This window comes from Phyllostomus discolor, chromosome X, assembly GCF_004126475.2.
Source record: "Phyllostomus discolor isolate MPI-MPIP mPhyDis1 chromosome X, mPhyDis1.pri.v3, whole genome shotgun sequence".
Classification (NCBI taxonomy): Eukaryota; Metazoa; Chordata; class Mammalia; order Chiroptera; family Phyllostomidae; genus Phyllostomus; species Phyllostomus discolor.
This window is the reverse complement of record NC_050198.1, coordinates 98657888-98676982: the sequence shown is the minus strand read 5'-3', so window position 1 is coordinate 98676982 and position 19095 is coordinate 98657888. Positions and strand designations below refer to the sequence as shown.

Sequence of the window (19095 nt, the reverse complement as noted above, 5' to 3'; positions counted from 1 at the left end):
TGTGAAATTAATACATGCATATGGTTTGGATTACTATTTCAGGAGGGAAATAGAAATGAGATTATTGAGTAATTAGTTTCTTGCTTTCTCTAAAAATAATATTAACAGATGCTAATCCAAAGCCAAAATATCAAAAATAATAAAATCATAAAGGGCAAAGTTACAGACAAATCTATTCTGAAAGAATATCCTACAAGGCAACTGGTCTAGTCCACTTAAGAAGTCAATGTCATAGGGAAAAAAGTTAGAGACAACACCAAAGGCAACATGCAAACCTTGTCTGATCCTGTTTATTAAAAAGTAGTCTTAAGGGACATTTCGGAGATAATTAAAAATTTTTTACTATAGACTGGATATTAGATGACATTAGCGATATTAGGGTATTTTTTAGGTGTGGTAATGTTATTGTGGTAATACAGGAAATCCTTACTGATTATTTAGAAATAGAATGTCATGATGCTTGCATTTTACTTCCAAATGATTTAGCAAAAGCAAACAAACCCAAATTGTGAGTTTATATATGTGTAGATAAACATACATATAAATGTAGATGAATTAAAAAATGCAAAATGTTAACAATCAACTCCAGGTGGTAGGGTGATTATTATACTAACTTTTACATTTTTTCTGTATGTTTGAAAATTTAAATAGTTAGGAACAATGAGTGAATAGATAATTTAATACCATGCCTCCAGCCTGAGGAAATTTTTTTTTTTCATTCTCTAAGGCCATACTCAAAAGCTAACTCCTTCATGTATAATTTTTTTTAATCACCCAAGCCCAGAATGATGATATCTTCTTCTGAACCACTCAAAGATGAAATGGGCTATGATGACAGGTAGGGAATCTCCCAACTCCGGAAATTTTTAAACAGAGGTAGGGATATAAAAGCAGATAAATATGTTTTTAAGTGAAGGGTATTCCAAATAAGTATAAATCACCCTTTTATTCCTCTAGGTCTCATGAGTTTGGAAAAGTTTGGGGAAGTTTAAATTTCTCCTGTTTATATAACAAGGTTTGGAAGAACTAGGAACCAAACTCGAGTGTCTTGACTCTTACCTAGGATTCTTTTAAATATTCAATATTCCATGTTACTTTTGTTCCTGCTGCTACTGCAAAATGCCTTTGTAGTTTATGATCTTTACCCCACTGTTTGGAGTTGATGATCTTTAGTCTAACCCATATGAGTAATGAGTTCCATGTTTTCCCTGCAGGCTCACCCCATCCCGGTTTGGTGGCCAAGCCCTTTGAGAAAGTAACATATCGATGGACAGTACCCCCCCATGCAGGCCCCAGTGCTCAGGATCCTGCCTGTTTGACCTGGATGTACTTTTCTGCTGTAGATCCCATAAAAGATACAAATTCTGGTCTGGTGGGCCCTCTACTAGTGTGCAAGGCTGGTGCTTTGGGTGCAGATAGCAAACAGGTATTGTCAAGGTTTCTGGCTGGAAAGTCTGTTGGGTGGAAGTTGACACAGGGTTGCAAACTAGGAGTTAAGCATGGGACTAAATTCTAGAGGTGAGAGAATAGAAAAAAAAATAACCAAGCTGTTGAATCAGAATTTAGTTGGTGACTTCAAGCTATCTTGTATGTTATTCTTTCACTCACATCATACTTAGTCTTTGATCCTTTATATTTTTTAGCCTCAGTAGCCCCTAGTCCTTGCTCCAAATTCCTAAATCCTCTTTAGTATTTGCTAGTCTTCTTTTAGATACACCCCACCATTTCTAGCTGTGTAGTCTTGCTAGATTACCAGTTACTATACCTCTCTTTTCTTCAGTTTCTTCATCTATAGTAAAGGGTTAACAGTGGAAGAAGATATTTTGGGTATCTGTAAAGATTAATTGTAATAATTTATATAAAATGCTTAACACAGTGTCTGGTACATAGTAATAACACAGTAAATGTTAGTAGTAGTAATAATTAATAGCATATTAATAATTATAATTATTTTGTCTCATATTTTCAAAGCCCCCAGAGCCCTTCCCCTGGTCTCCTAATTACCTTTACTACTCCCCAGGTGAATATAGGCTCTCTCTTATCACACTCTGTATTTTTTCCATAACCCACACCTTTCCTGCATCTTTCCTGCTACATTTTGTACATTCCTCACTTCTAGTCTTTTCAATTTATTCTGATCTCCTTCATCCACCTATTATTTGAGGTTACCTGAGGAAAAACTGCCTAGTAACAACTGCAGTTATATACGGGAGATATGAGCTTGGCTCTGTGTCTGGAACAGGGAATCAGAAAGAATCAAGGATCATTGGGTGTGGAGCATCTGAGTCTACAACTGCTGAAACTGTTGTCATTTCTCCCTCTCTTCTCCCATACTGGGCCTACAGAAAGGGGTGGATAAAGAATTCTTTCTCCTTTTTACTGTGCTGGATGAGAACAAGAGCTGGTACAGCAATACCAATCAAGAAGCTGCTATGTTGGATTCCCGACTACTCTCAGAGGATGTCATGGGTTTCCAAGACTCCAATCGGATGCATGGTATGGGGAATGAGTGCTTTTGTTATGAGCTACAGCTGAGAGGTTATAAGTAAATTTGAATCTTAATTGTGACCCATCTCTGAAAATATTGATTCTACTGGTAAGCTATACCCAAGAGATGAGCTAGATTGAGGGATTAAACCTGACAATAGATCTTATACTTAGCACTTTTCATGGGCTGTTTCCTATGTTACGCAGGATAAGGGGTCACTGGTTAAAGGTACTATGAAGTGAGGATTCCACAGAAGAAATCCCCTATAGACTGAGAAGAGTAAGCTGAGATGACAATTTTCCAGACTTATATCCTTCACCTTTTTCTTCCATTGTGCTTGCTCCACAACTTCATACTTCAGCAAAATGGGACTATTTTTGTCTATATGAATGTACTTTGTACATTTCTAACTTCATGCTTTTGCAATGCTTTGCCCTCAAGTTGAAACCCCCTGCTTTTGGGGGTTGAAACCCCCAAATATCTTTGCCCACAGCCAGGGGAATTTTATTCTCTAAAGCTGTACTCGAAAGGTAGCTCCAATTTTTTTTTATGACCCAAGCCCAGGATGATGACACCTTCCTCTGAACTATTACACTATTGCATATTTATCAGACTATTTTAATAGCAAGTTTCATGTACCCACCTATATTTTAGTTAATTGTTACATTGTTTTTTACTTCTGCTAAAGTGTAATGTCCTTAAAGGTGAATATGATTTGTTTCTTATCTTTGTATCCTCTACACCGTCTAGTACACAGTGAATAATTATAAACAGGAACTACCAATCAATGAGTAGGTGGGCAGATGAGTGAATGAATGGAAAGACATGGTCCCAGTTTTCAAGGAGCTCCCATCATTTTGCAGTGATATGAAACTAACACCCATAAAACAATCTAGAAGAGTCCAAGACATAGTATAATTAAATGCTAAATTGTGTGGAACAGGTTTTAAGTGACATTTTAAGAGTTCAAAGGAGGAGAACATTAATGAGGAACAATGCCATGAAAGGATTTATGGAAGAAGGGAGTGCTTGAACTAGGTCTTGAAGGCTGAATAGATTTGCAATCAGACATTATAGGTAGGTGAAGCAGAATCAGAAGGTTAGCAATGTTCTCATCAGCATCTCAGGGTATTACCAAATAGGGTTGGTTACCCATTAAAGATAGTTCCAGTGGATGTGGGAACATTGAAAAGGGGCCAGCTTCAAGCAGGCCTCTCTATATTTTTGAGGGGAGTATAGAAGGTGTGAGGGAATAAGGAACAAGTGTTTTGTCTTTTGGCTCCATCTTTTGGTTGGAGCCAGTCAGTTACATGAGCTGGAAAAACTAAGACCATCTTGCAAACCAAGTTCATTCCAGTTTGAATTTATGGAACACCTGATTAGTATTGGGTAACACATTAAGTACTTAGCTACACATATACAGAAAAAAGTGTTCTTCCTCTTAGGTCAATCTCGGGTAGGGGGAGATAGATCTGTAAGTAAATCACTGGCTCCTGTGGTAAGTCATATGGCAGAATTTTGTTGAGGAAAAGTTTTATGGAAACCAGAGACAGAATAATAACTCTGTTTCACTGGGGAAGTAACATTTGAGTTGGAGCATGATGGATAGATGAATAGTAGTTTGCTGTGTAGAGAGACCGGAGGGAAAGTACAATATATTGCAGTGCAGGGAAGAGAATGTGCAGTCAACAAGTGTCTAATAAGCCTCTGGGCATGCAGAGGCAAGTAGAGCTCACAGGATAATTGTGTGTGAGAAGAAGTTGGAGGATGGACTGCAGGTAGGGGTACCAGGAATGAGGCTTTTGCAGGAGTTCAGGCCAGATATGGTGAGGGCTAGAGCCAGAGTAGTGGTAGCATAGAAAAAAAGAGGACATAGTTTGAAAACAGAATATGGAAACTTGGAGAACCCCAACACTTTACAGAGTGATGGAGAATGAGAAGAAAATGAAAGAACAATCAAGGAGGTTGTAAGAGAACCAGGAGAATGTGGTGCTACAGAAGTCAAGGGAGGAGAGTTTCAAGAGAGTGGGAATAAGAGAGTTAGTACTTTAGTATACGTGCGAAGGGGTTGCAGTAGTGGAGAGTAGTTCCGTTTTTCAAGGATGTGAAATGTGGTGGAGAAGGGGCAGTAGATGAGGCCAGAAAGTCTGGTTGGGCCTTCATCTCAAAGGGTCAGATCTTTATGAATAGAACTAAAGTGGCTTAGGGGAGAGGGCAGAGGAGTTGTGGATGACTCAGAAATTTAAAGTTTTTTTTTTATAATGCAGAGCTGATTCCATGCTGCTGGCCAGTGCCCGAGTAGTCCGGTTTCATCTCCCTATCCTGTCCTGTGTTTTTGTTTTCCAGCTATTAACGGGTTTCTATTCTCTAACCTGCCCAGGCTGGACATGTGCAAAGGTGACACAGTGGCCTGGCACCTGCTTGGCCTGGGCACAGAGAGTGATGTGCACGGGGTCATGTTCCAAGGCAACACTGTACAGATTCAGGGCATGAGAAAGAGTGCTGCCATGCTCTTTCCTCACACCTTTGCCATGGCCATCATGCAGCCCGACAACCTTGGTAAGTACCTTAGCAGCTGACCCTATGCTGAGAGACTTTGTTGGGCATGGGGCTGGGTGAGGGGGCTGGTGAAAAGAAAAGAAGACTCTTGTGGAGGGTACTTAGGAAATTTTCAAAGCACAGTTGCCTTCTCCCTCCTGAACATGCAGTCTGTGTTGTGGTTATTTGGATTATCATCTTGGCTGCAGGCAAATTAGAGTGAAATAGTAAGGAAGCTCTTTCTGGCATAACATTTGAGAAATGGGGATACTGCCCAGGGTCATGAGGGAGCACTGGGAGACATTAGCCAAAGAACATGTGCATATATATATATGGCCCATGGACAGAGACAACAATGTGGTAAAGGCCAGGGGGAAAGGTGGGGGCTGGATGAAGGAGGGCAAAGGGGGGAATTGGGAGACATCTGTAACAGTGTCACAACAAAAAGGGCAATTTTTATACATGCAGAAGATGGACTTGGTTTTGTAGCTCCTTGTTCATCTAGAGATTCCATAGTTACAGTCCTTGCTTTGGTGGGGGGAGGTCAATAACATGTAACTATAAGCACTTCCAACTCTGATGTTCTGTGAGGATTTCTGCAAACTTTGTTTGGGAATTAGGTAGGGGTTAGCTGTAACCATTTTAGACCAAGAATCAGAGCACAGAAACTTCTAGTCCAGGCTCTTTCAGTAACTTGCTGTTTAACTTTGGTCTAATCACTACTCTCTGTGGATAGATTTCTTTCTTTCTCTATCTATCCCTCTCCCTCCTTCCCCTTTCTTTTCTCCCCCCCGCCCCACGTCTCTCCCTCTCCTTCTCTCTGTCTTTCTTTCATTAAGGAATTTGACTTGAATGTTTCTTCAGATTCCATCTATATTTAACATTTAATAATGCAGCAGTAATTTCACTTTGCATTTCCTAAGGTATATACTTTTTCTAGGCAGTAGATGGCAATAGCGTTTGTAAGGAAAATCCGTCAGTTCCATGCATTTCCCATTAAACTTTATTTTAGTTCTGTAGATTCCATTTATATTTGAAAAAGTCCCTAAGCAAAACAAGTCTCTTTGGCAATTTATTAATTTCATCCTGGCACTGTGTTTAATAAGCATTTGACACAAAGCTGGTCTCCACAGACATCTGGGTCCTCATTTTTGCCTATCTACCTCAGATATTTTTGTTTGGTCTGAGAGATAATTTAGCAAATTAGAAACGATAGTTAATAGAGCTGAAAGGAACAACAGAAACAAGTGCTTTTTAGTAAGGCCTGTGGTGGGGAACTTCTAAATAAAGACCTTTCTCTCTAGCCTTGGTCTCAAAGCCAAATCTTAGGCTTAATCGCTTCACAAAATTAGGCAGGCTCTGCAGCCATGTCTATGTGCTTCCCCAGGGCTTGCTCTTACTTTGGATGAATGAAATTATTCTTTGCCACACTGAGACCCAAGAATGATGGCTTTAGATTGCTTAAAAACATTCTGATCTGGTATGGGGAGGAGAAGGTGTGAATGGGTTTATAAGAGTAAAAAAGGTTACTCTTTAAGATTCCTGAGTTTTCTTAACAGCAAAAGTCAAAATTTATCTTACCATTGCACTTTCCAGACCTTTCAAACTCTTTCTGCTTTCTGAAGAATTCTTGAGTCATAGAATGTTGGAAATGTTAGACCCCATTTAAGATCATCTTTTTTAAAAAAAAAAGATTTTATTTATTTATTTTTAGAGAGGGGAAGGGAGGGAGAAAGAGAGGAAGAGAAACATCAGTGTATGGTTGCCTCTCACACACCCCCTATTGGGGACCTTGCCTGCAACCTAGGCATGTGCCCTGACTAGGAATTGAACCAGTGACCCCTTGCTTTGCAGGCCAGTGCTCAATCCATTGAGCCACTCCAGCCAGAGCCATTTAAGATCATTTTAATTCACTTATTTTATTAATGGGAGGAAGAGAGAGATCTGAAAAGGGAAAATGCTTTGTTCAGATTAGACATGTTGGTTCTATTTTTCTTCATTTTCCTCTTGCCCATTCTCCACCAACTCCTATTGATTCTCTCTCCTAGATGATATATTGACTCTGAAGTCTCCTTCATTCTTCTCCTGGGGGCTTTCTCTCTGATTAAGACTGAGAGAGACCATTGTGAGTAGCTCTCTAAAGACAGGGCAAAAGTACCCAGTTAATGGAAAAGCCAGGATCAGAATATGGCTTTAGGATTCTAGAAAAAGGAATAGTGATAGAGATTGCTAAATATACATATGTAATAGAGCAGCTTTTCAGATTACTTAAATGCATCACCAGAGAGATTCAAGATGCTGTGTGCTGGAGGCTCACAATTATGTTTAACAAAATAGAGAAACAAATACTCAGAAAAAAACTCAGCAAATTGTTCAAAGTGTTTCAGTTGTGAAGGTTTGTTGGTAATTTTTTATCCTCTTTTTACTGTGCTTTAAATTTTAATAAGTCTATATTTCATTGAATAGAAATGGCATGTTGTACTTAAAATATACTGTATAATATACATCAACTGTTCAACAGAACTACTGATATTAGAGCTTTAATAGCCAGGGAAAATGGCAGATAAAAAGGGTAGAACAATGTATTTTCTCCTTTCTTCTCACCTCTCATTTTCTTTTTTTAAATATTTTAAAACTATTTATTTATTTATTTATTTATTTATTTTTAGGGGGAGAGAGAGAGAGAGAGAGAGAGAGAGAGAGAGAGAGAGACATCAATATGCAGTTGCTGGGGCCCATGGCCTGCAACCCAGGCATGTGACCTGACTGGGAATAGAATCTGCGATGCTTTGGTTCGCAGGCCTCACTCAATTCACTGAGCTATGCCAGCCAGGGCTCATCTCTCATTTTCCCTATTCCTATTTTATCCTTTCTTTTTGTTTTTTTCTTGTCTTCTTTTTTATACCTCTTTTTATTTTTCCTCTCTATACTTCCTTTCTTCCTTCTTTTTCTTATCCTTCATCTTTTCTTCTCTTTCAGTCCCTTTCTTTGTTTTTTTGTCTTCCTTTCTCTTTTTCTCTTCTTTCCTCCCATTTTTCTTCAATCTGTATCTCTTTCTCTCCTTCTCTTTCTGTTTTTCCTTCTTTTTTCTTTCCTTTTATTTTCCTTTTCTATCACAATTACATTTTCCCTATAGCATAATAAACATCTGTTTTCTTTTACTTGTTTGTATGAATGCTAGGGATGTGAAAATGAATAAGGCAGCTAACATTTAGTGTGAAAGGGAGATAGGTATGCAAACAATATTCATAAGGCTATGATGATGCTGTCTGCCAAGGGCTATGGTAACACACAGGAAGCTATAACAATTTCTGCCTGACTTGTAAAGTTTTTCTGAAAGCAGACATTCAAATTGACCTTTTAAGGATAAATAAACTGTCACCAAGCAAAGAAAGGGGATGGTTGTGAGGAAGGCATTTTAGGCAGTATAAACCATATAGGCAGTAGCTTGGAAACAGTGTCTACCTGGAGAATGTTTCATACACTGATTTGATTCAATGTTTGTCAACTCAAGGTAGTATGCTAAAATGTGTTTGGAAATGTATGGATGTACTTTTAGTTACATGACTGGGAATATGGTGATAATTATACTGTCATTTAAAGGGTAAGAGTCAGAGATGTTAAAACTTTCTGCAATATGTAGGATATTATTAGGCAATGAAGAACAGTCTCATGCAAAATTCTAATAGCTGCTCTGTTGAGGAATACCAAGAAGTAAGGTTTAAGGGAAGGTTGAATAGCAGGCTCTTGTAAGAGAAGATGAGAGTCCTGCTGATGAGTGGGAGCAATAGCAATGGTGAGCAGGGAAAGAGTTTAAGGGATATTTAAGAGGGATGACTGGACTTTGTTGAGGTGCTGCACAAGAAAAAAGGATGTCTGAGGTTTCTAGCTTGTGTACTAGATGTGGTATCTTTAATCAAGTGAGCAAATAGAGAAGCATGGGTGGGTTAGTAAGATTTGGGTCAAAAGTTATCATTTGGGGGTGTGCTAAATTTAAGATCCTGATGAAATCCAGGTCATGTAGGTTTCACAGTAGGTAGTTGTGAATAGAAATTTGAAGCTTATAGAACTAGACTAATTTAGATATCTTCATAGTCCAAGTATATGCACATATAAAGTGATAGGAAGGAAAACTTAAGGCAAAAAATACACATTTAAGAGGTAGGGGGGAAAAGAGAAGCCAGAATAAGGAGGCAGAAAATAATTGGTTAAAGTGGCAGGAGGAGACTCAAATATCAAGGCAGAAGAGTGTTAAAAAAAGAAATAGCCTAGGCAACAATGTCCCTATGAGAAAACTCTGATAATGTGTTAGTCCAAGGTCACATGCCTTTCCCCAAATATCTTCTATTTGTTTCCATCCCCTCCAGTTAATCACACTTTCTTCTCCACACCAATCCTTGAGGCATGGCTTTTTGATAGTGTAATCTAGTCATTCGTTTGCAAAAATATTTATTCACTCAACATATTTATTGCACACCATTCATGTACTAAGTCTAGAGAAGGTGGGTAAAAAGATGGACATAATCATTACTGTAAGGGGATATCTGCAATAAACACATAAAACACATATATAAAATGAGGTAATTTCAGATCATGATCTATATTATGAAAGAAATGAAATACAATGATATGATAGTGATTACTTTAGAGAAGGTATTTAGGGAAGGCCTTTTTGAGAATGTAACATTTACTCAGAGACCTAAATCATGAGCAGAAAGGAGCTATATGAAGATATCTGAGCAGAATATTTCAAACAGAGAGACCAGTGAGTACAAATGCCCAAAGGTAGGAAAAAGCATGGCTTGTTTTAGGGTCAGAAAGAAGGCCAGTGTGTTTAGAATGTAGTGAGCTAGGAGAAGAGTGAAATGACATGAGGTCATACAGGTTGGCCAGAGACTTGCCAAAGTGTTGTAAGGTTTTGTTGACTATAGTCAGTAGTTTGGATTGTATTCTGAGTATAAATGGAACATTTAAAGCAAAGGAGCAATGTGCTATGGATTATATTTGTCAAAGATAATATTAGATCTTATATGGAGAATGGTTGAAGTTATATTTGGGTGCTCCCATGTTGGGTGCATATATGTTTATAATGTTTATGTCTTCTTGATGGATTCTTCCCTTGAGTATTATGAAGTCACCTTCTGGGTCTCTTTTTATGGCATTTGTTTTGAAGTCTATATTGTTTTACGTAAGTATTGCTACCCCAACATTTTTTTCCTGTCCATTTGCTTGGAATATTTTTTCCAACCCTTCACTTTCAGTCTGTGTAGGTCTTTTGTTCTGAGGTGGGTCTTTTGTAAGCAGCATATAAGCTAGTCATGTTTTCTTGTACATTTAGCTACCCTATGTCTTTTGAGTAGAATATTTGATCCGTTTACATTTAAAGTTATTATTGATAGATACTTATTCATTGCCATTTTTCCCTTTGTACCTGTGTCCCTCTCTCTCACTCATTTTTCTTCATCTTCTTATAGCAGTCCCTTTAGCACACCTTGCAGTGCTGGTTTGGTGGAGGTGTATTCTTTTAGCCTTCTTTTGTTTGTAAAATTCCTTATTTCCCCTTTCATTTTAAATGAGAATCTTGCTGGGTAGAATAGTCTTGATTGCAGGACTTCATTTTTCATTACTTGGAATGTTTCTGGCCATCCTCTTCTGGCTTGTAGTGGTTCTGTTGAGAAATCAGTTGCCAGCCTTATTGGGGCTCCCTTGTATGTTACTTCTTGTTTTTCCCTTGCTGCCTTTAAGATTTTCTCTGTCATTGAATTTTGCCATTTTAATTATGATGTGTATCTTAGAGTGGGCCTGTGTGGGTTAATTTTGATTGGGACCCTCTGTGCTCCCTGGACTTGTGTGACTTTTTCTCTCATCAAATTAGGGAAGTTTTTCATCATTACTTTTGCAAACAGGTTTTCTGTTCCTTGCTCCTCTTCTCCTTCTGGTATCCCTACTATATGCATATTATTACATTTCATGTTGTCCTGCAGTTCCCTTAACCCATCTCCATTCTTTTTTAGTCTTTTTTTCTTTTCTTGCTCTTTCTGTGTTTTTTTTTCCTACTTTGTCCCCCGGCTCACTGATTCAATCCTCTATTTCATGTAGCCTGCTTTTGATTCCTCCTACTGTGTTCTTCAATTCAGAAATTGTATTCTTTATTTCCTCCTGTCTCTTATTGATATTTTCTGTCTTTTTTCATTCTGATGTAGTTTGCAGTAAGTTCCTTGTACTTTCCCTGTAGTTTTTGTAATTCTTACTGAGCTCATTGAGCTTCCTTATAACCATTGTTTTGAATTCAATATCTGATAGTTTATTTGCATCTATTTCATTTAGCACTCTTCCTGGGAATTCCTCCTTTCCTTTCAATTGGGGGTTGTTTCTTTGTCTTCCCATTGTAGGAGAAACTCTTCTTATTTGCTTCTGCTTCTTAAACTGATATGCTTTGACTCCCTGTCTATGTGGTGTGAACTTCTATGATAGGAGACCTGTGTGATTCAGTGGTGCAGTCTCCTTGATCACCTGAACTTGATGCTCTAGGGATGCCCTTTATGCCATTTATGTTGGCTCTCTGGATGTAATTTGTTTTTTATTGTTATTGGGTGGTTCTTTAGTGGGTCCTTCCTTCCATATGGTTGACTGAGAGTCACTCCACCCATCACATCTTGTATGCTGTTGTGTAGATGCTGCCAGAACAAAACCACAAAGCCAAGGAAACAAACCCACACCTGAAGAAATAACTCCCACACACAATCCCACTATCAACAGCAAATGAACCAGTATTAATAAAGGTGTAAAGAGATTAAGGCTATTATAAGAAAAAAGAGGAAATATGAAATGACCTACTATAAGAAAAATGATTTTGAGAGGGTAGAGGAAGGAACACTAATAAGAATAGGGTTTGGAGCAATTTGAAGAGGGAAAGTAAAATTTACATCATAAATAAAATAGAGACCGAAGAAGGCAGAATGGAATGAGAGAAGTGAAGCATACAGTATTACGTTTAAGGAGAATTTTTTTAAAATAAAATAAAATAAAGTGAGAGAGAAAAAGGAAAAAAGTAAATAAATAATAAAAAATAAGAACCAAATTAGAGAAAAAGATCCATCACAGCACTATGAACAACACATGAGGTAAAATTAATAGAGGTAGAATGGGAGTAAGAGGTAAAAATGAAAGAAAAGCTTAAGAGATGTCTAGAGGAAAGGGAAGGGATTTTGAGATGATAAAGAGAGAAGAAATATTAAGAGTGAGGAACAAAAACTAGGCTAAGACAGGGAAAAGTTAAGATTTGAGACAAAAAGCAAAAGAAGAAAGGAAAAGGAAAAAAAGAGCAGGATGAAAGAGAAAAAAAGAAAAAAACAGGCTAAGACAGGAAAAAATTAAAATTTGAGATTAAAAAAAATGCTCAGGAGAGGGGAATAGTAAAATTTGAGATTTGAAATACAAAAATAGTGAAGCTCTAAAGATAAAATTGAAAAAATGCAACAAATACAGTATCCACAACCAATAAACAAAAATTGTTAAAGGTGGAAAGAGCATGCAGGTATTCTAAAAGTGGGAAAGAGAATGTGAGATGACCTTTGACAAGAAAATTGGTTTTCAGAGACTGGACAGGGGAGAAATAGTAAGAGTGTGGAATGGAAACAAGTTGTAGCAAGAGAGAAAACAAAAATTAAAACAAAAATAATAAAAGGAAAAAATAAGGTGAAATGGGACAAGAGAAGGAAGGAGAAAAATATATGTATTGAAATAAACATTTAGTGGCTTAATATGTAAAAACTTGAAGGACAATAAATTAATGTTAAAAAGCTCTGCAGGATACCCTGGGAGGTATGGCTCAGTGGATTGAGCATTGACCTGTGAACTGAAAAATCACCGGTTCAATTCCCAGTCAGGGCACATGCCTGGGTTGTGGGTCAGGTCCCTAGTTGGGAGCATGTGAAAGGCAATGGATCACTGTATCTCTCACACATTGATGTTTCTCTCTCTCTTTCTCCCTCCTTTTCCCTTTCTCTAAAAATAATAAATAAAATCTTTTAAAAAAAGCTATGCAAGAACAAAAATATTGCAAATCACGGATAAGACCACTGTGGATTTCATCTTGGTAGCATCTAGTATTTACCACTGTTTTTTTTTTTCTTTCTGGATCCACCTGTACTGATGTCAAATGGTGTCCCAGTCTGGCCTTAGGCAACCCATTGGAGATTACAAGGGATCCACCATCTATGGGTGACTACTTCAGTTGTCAATCTAGTCACTGTGCACTCAGCTGTCAAGCTTAAGCACCATAGGTGGGGCAGAATCCTCCCTGGAGTTGGAGCTATTGCTTCCCCTCAGGCTGCTGCCACTCGAAGGGGAGTGGACTGACTGAGCATGATGGTTCCTGCAGTATGGGTGATGGCTCAGCGCAGGGATCCTGGCAGCTGCTCCCTCAGTTCTCTCCCCCAAATCTCCATCCCCAGTCTTTCTTGAAGCATCTCTAGTCCATTCTGCCTCTCTGTCTTCACCAGAGCACAGGATAAGTGGCTGCAAATGAATTTATGCATTGGCCCTTTAAATGACTCTACATCTCCAGCTTCCCATGTCTGGCATAGAGAAACCCTGTCACTTTTCGCAGCTGGATGTTATCTGTGTACCTTTAGGGCTCTGGTGTTCTAGGCTGGGGATCCTAGCTTAGGGTTTAGATCCCACACTTCTCAGGGGGATCCAACCAGCCACTTAAATATTCCTCCAGCACTTCAGCTGCCACCTGTGGGTGCCCCACCAGCCCTCTTGCATCTCTTGTGTATTCCTTACCAGCCATATTGTACTAAAGCTGTTTCTTCTGTCTGTCCATGGTTATAAGGCTTCTCTCTAACTATGGTTCAGTTGTTTGTTCCGGGCAATTTCTCCACCAATTTAGTTATAATTCTACATTAGTCCTGGGAGGTGGTTGGTATAACTCCCACTCAGTCCTCTGCTATCTTAGATCTCCCTTCAGGTATACAACTTTAGAATACAACATCTGTATACTCCATTGTATGCTCCCCAACCATAGTCTAGTCTCCCTCCATCAGCATATATTTGACTCCCTTTACTCTCTTCATCTTCCTCCCATCTCCCTTCCTGTCTGGTAACAACTATAATGTTGTTTATGTCTATGAGTTTGTTTTTTATTGCTTTTTTGTTTTATATTCTACATATGAATGAAATTGTATGATCCTTGTCCTTTTCCATCTTATTTATTTCACTTAGCAAAAGGTTCACTTTTTTATATAACTACTTTAGCCCACCTTTATTTCTTTGCTACATGGTTGGAAAGACAGACAACTGGTCAAGACCTTTCTTGGAATAATTATTATTACAGCTTTAGTTAATTATTTATAGCTTCACTTATTGAATGTTTACTATATACAATGCTAAACAATATGTGTATATTATTCTGTTTAAATCTACAACAACCCAATGAAGTAACTGAAATTATGCCCATTTTACCAGAAGGGAACTGAAATATACATAGGTGGAAAAATTGCCTCAAGATGATATAGCTAATGTGTCAGATAAGGTTACCAAACATCCTAGTTTGTTAATAACTGAGAAGTTTCCAGGGATATGAGACTTTTAGGGCTAAAACTTAGAAAGCCCTGGATAAATAGGGAAGAACTAGTCATCATAGTGGCAGAGTTTAGTTTTAAGCCCAGACAGTGCATATTTGGAGCTAGAACTCTTAACCTTTGTGCTCATTGCTCTCAATACACTTGTAATAATTTTTATGTAATGCATATATTAATCTTATCTGTAAGTACCCATTCTCTACAGTATGCCTAGAGAGAAGCATGGAATCCCCCAGGTTCCCACAGGGGCTTTCTGATTAAGGTTTTGTTCTTTCTTCTTTCTCAGGGACATTTGAGATTTACTGCCAGGAAGGCAGCCACAGAGAAGCAGGGATGAAGGCTATCTATAATGTCTCCCAGTGTCCTGCCCACCAAGCTGCCCCTCGCCAACGCTACCAGGCTGCAAGAGTCTACTATATCATGGCAGAAGAGGTGGAGTGGGACTATTGCCCTGACAGAAGCTGGGAATTGGAATGGCATAACCAGTCTGAGAAGGACAGGTAAGGCTTCAGAAAAGAAGCCACACTTTCAGACACTCTGTATCATTTTACAAATAAGGAGGATACTGAGATTCTGAAATAAGGAAGGACTTAACCTAATAACATACCAACAGAGATTAGATACCAACATCTAGTCTCTGGTACAGGGAATAGAATGCAGGTAAAGTGGAATTCATTGCTTCCTCTATATTGCTGTACTATGAGGTGGAAATAAAAGACTTTACACACACCCTCATGTTCTTAATCTTCACCTTCTTTCTTTTGGTTAGTCAGAAGCACCTCTACTGGGACTTAAATTTTATATAGCACTTACTCAAGGAACTGAAAACCCCAAAGTCAACTATTCCTTGAAAAAATGTCATTAAAGGACAGGTGATTCTGTGTAGCAGGAAAAAAAATAGAGTGGCTTAGATAAGTTAGAATTTTATTTCTTGTTTGCATAATAGAATAAACATGAGCAGGGCCAGTAGATGAATTAGTCACATATAACACTTGCTTTCATCTCTGGAATTAAGTTGCCTGTTCCAGTTATAATCATTCCCACATATCAAGAAAGGGGAAATAAGTCCAAGGAAAGCAGCACTTGGTTAGATGACCTGGAAATTGTGTACATCACTTTCTCTCATACCCCATTATCCTGAACTTGTTCATATGGCCATACCTAGGTACAAGAAAGTTTGGGAAGTGGTCTCTTGTTTGGCAGCCATGCACTCAATTAAAACCTAGGTGATTCTACTACTATAAAAGAAAAATGGAAGAATAGAAACTGAGGTACAGTTTAACAATTTCCAATAGAGTTTATTTTTGGCACTCTCAATTCCCAATTGTTGCTGTTTGTGTTGGTTCTTAAAGGTTGAAGCCTATTTTCTAACTTGTTATGCAATCTACCTAGAAAAAGCGACTACACTTTTCTGAGACTTGGTTTACTCATCTTTAAAATGATGTGGTATACTTGAAATAACTTGACTGGAAGGAGGTAGAGAAGGAACAGCAGACTTGAATTCAAGTTCTGGCTCTCTTTCTGGCTGATGTATCAATGAAGATATGTCCTGTCACCTCTGGACCTCTGAATCCACCTCTGGGACATACCTACCTCACTAGCCTATTGGTAATGTAAAATGATAAAATAAATAACAAAGACCTTTGTAAATAGGAAAGCATCCTATAAGGAGAAATCTGTAAGATTTCTACTGGTCCCCAGCCCTTACCCTCCAGCAGCAGAAGCAGTTACTACTTTCCTGCCACATGTACCTTGTCCTCTCATCAAATGAATTCCATCTAAGATATCATCAAGGCTAGAGCTAGAGACCAGGCCTTCTGATTGTCATCCCAGTGTTCTCGCCATATAAATTTTAATACAAATTCCTATTTGGATGATAGCAAACAAGATAACATAAGTAGATATTGAAATCTACCATCTATAATTGCATGTATGCAGCCAATATGTTCAGGAATCTTGTATTAGAAGAGGTAGGCCCCTCCTTTTTCTATCTGTGACATGAACTTGGATCTGACCTCACTTCCCTGTGGGCTTAAGGCACTGAGGGTCAGGAGCTGATACCAGTCTTTGGATTCCTCTAGTTATGGTCACATCTTTCTGAGCAACAAGGATGGGCTACTGGGTTCCAGATACAAGAAAGCTGTATTCAGGGAATACACTGATGGTACATTCAGGATCCCTCGGCCAAGGACTGGACCAGAGGAGCACTTAGGAATCTTGGGTAAGGGAATTCCACTTTCTTCCTAGTGTCTAGAAGCCTTTACTGATCCCAGAGGGGCTATGTCACATCAGGAAGGCCTCCCATTTCCCATTATCAGTTTTTCTTTATGATGTACTGGAACTATAGTCATATTTTACAAAACTGCCATGAAAATAAGCAATCAAAGGGAGGAATTCATGAATTCTGCTGCAATCCGAGCTAGGTTTTTTTTTTTTTCCAGGTCTCTATATCTATGGATCTCTGAGGATGATAGATTTTTTTAATGCTAAAGGCAAAAGAATGCAGAAACATCATAAAGTAGAAAAATGGTGCAGGAAACCAGTATTAGCCTTGTACCCAGTTTAGTTATTGGTGCAGTTTCTTCATTTTGTGGGGGCTAGTGAGTTTCCTCATTTTGCCCTTGTACAGAAGGGATCCACTAGCCCTTTAAGAGAGCCCAGAAATTCTGTACTATATGTCAAGCTCTCGCTCCTAAGTAACAATTATTACTCAGAGCCCTGATTCTCTAAAAATTTGGGTATTATTTAGAGAGAGTTGGGATGGGAAAAGTAGGGGTAATTGGAGATACAATTCTGTTGATGGAGTGCTATTATATGTGTAGCAGCATCACTTTAAGGGCTTCTGAATTTAAAAATGAAGCCAGTCATTATTTTCAGCTCAGAAGGATCATTTCTTATGGCAAACCCCTAATTCTAGGGAGCTCCTATGTATGTCCCCTTCTTTAAATACCTTTAATGCCCCTGTTCCACTTCTCCACTAATGATACTTTTCCTTCTTTTGCATATATTAGGTCCACTTCTTAGAGGAGAGGTTGGTGATATCATAACTGTGGTATTCAAGAATAATGCAAGCCGCCCCTACTCTGTGCATGCCCACGGAGTGCTAGAATCTAATCCTGGCTGGCCACTGGCTGCTGAGCCTGGTGAGTAGGAACACTTAGCGAAGGGGAAAAGGATGTGCAGCACTTTTCCAGCCCTCTGCCTTGCTCCTTTTAAAAAATATACTGTTAGAGAACTGAAACAGAAGTATTAGCCAGGACTAAGCCACAGCCTGAGGTTGTCTCTATGAAATACTAATTTTTCTCAGTCTTAAAACAGGCTACCTTAGTTTTTGTTTGTTTGTAAGGCCTTATACTGGCCTTAACTCTGAATACAGATTTAGCTTCTAACCCTCTCTAGGACTGAACTAAACCTTGGCTATAGTATGAACTCCTAATCATGGGTAGTTACCTGTTTCAGGCCGCAAACTGATCCCTGACCCGGGTAAAGTTCTTGTCCCCTTAGTACAGACTGAACCCTAATCCCAGTAACATACTGAACTCCTGATACTAAATGTAGGGTGATCATAATCTTGACCACATTCTCTTACATTCATTCATTTATTGAATAAATACTTACTGGAAGCCTACTGGATGCAGGAACAAAATTAGAAGGAATGAATACAGTGGGAAATACTACTTGTTCCTACTCTTTAAAAGCTTTGGCTATTATCACAGAGAGACAAGTAAACTGGTAATTATAATGTCATGTTTTAAGTGTTAAATAGGAGTTTTTTAAGTGTGGTAGTTAGGTGTAAAAGAGGATGCCTAATATATGTTTGGATGGTCATGGTCATGGATGGCTTCCCAGATTAGGTGATACCTCAAGTGAGATCTAAATTTATAGTTCTCAAATTTTATCTTGTATCAGAATCACCTGGAAAGCTTGTGATTATGAAATAATGGATATCTGGGATCAACCCCCAGAGGCTCTGATTAAGTAGGTGTGGGATGGAGCTCAATAATGTTATTTTAAACAAATTTCCAGGTGATTTTGATGTTTCTGTACCAGGAACTTACACTTTGAGAACCACTGATCTAAAGGTTGATGAAGAAGCATACAGTTAAAGGGATAGTGTGGGACAAAAGCAAGTAAAAGGAAGTTCCAGATGTAGGGGATGTAATATGTAAAGATCCAGTAAATAAGAAAGATGAAAGTTTAAGCTGAGGAAAGGGGATAGGTTCTAAAAAGACCAATGAGGTAGAATAAGCAGGATTTGGTGATTAACTGGACATTGAAAGTGAGACAGAGAAGGATTCTTTAAAAAAAATCCATGTTTTTGGAAAAAAAATTCTGAAAACACCCAGGTTTTTGACTTGCACAACCCGGTAAATACTGATGCCATTCACCAAGACACATGGAAGGAGACAGGGAACATGAGTTGGGGTGGAAGAGATTGTATGATGATGAGTTCACTTTTGAATTAGTTGAATTTTGTATGTC

General features: G+C 38.4%; 1 protein-coding gene across 2 annotated transcripts in view; it reads left to right on the top strand.

Moving 5' to 3' along the window:
* HEPH (hephaestin) overlaps positions 1 to 19095 on the top strand; it is a 59213-nt gene that overhangs the window by 19586 nt on the left and 20532 nt on the right. For both annotated transcript variants that reach the window (XM_028523014.2, XM_036016429.1), the window contains 6 exons: positions 1215 to 1426; positions 2346 to 2496; positions 4835 to 5047; positions 14900 to 15113; positions 16695 to 16834; positions 17625 to 17756. In XM_028523014.2, the coding sequence (XP_028378815.1) occupies positions 1215 to 1426; positions 2346 to 2496; positions 4835 to 5047; positions 14900 to 15113; positions 16695 to 16834; positions 17625 to 17756 (1062 nt within the window). The remainder of the gene's footprint in view (positions 1 to 1214; positions 1427 to 2345; positions 2497 to 4834; positions 5048 to 14899; positions 15114 to 16694; positions 16835 to 17624; positions 17757 to 19095) is intronic.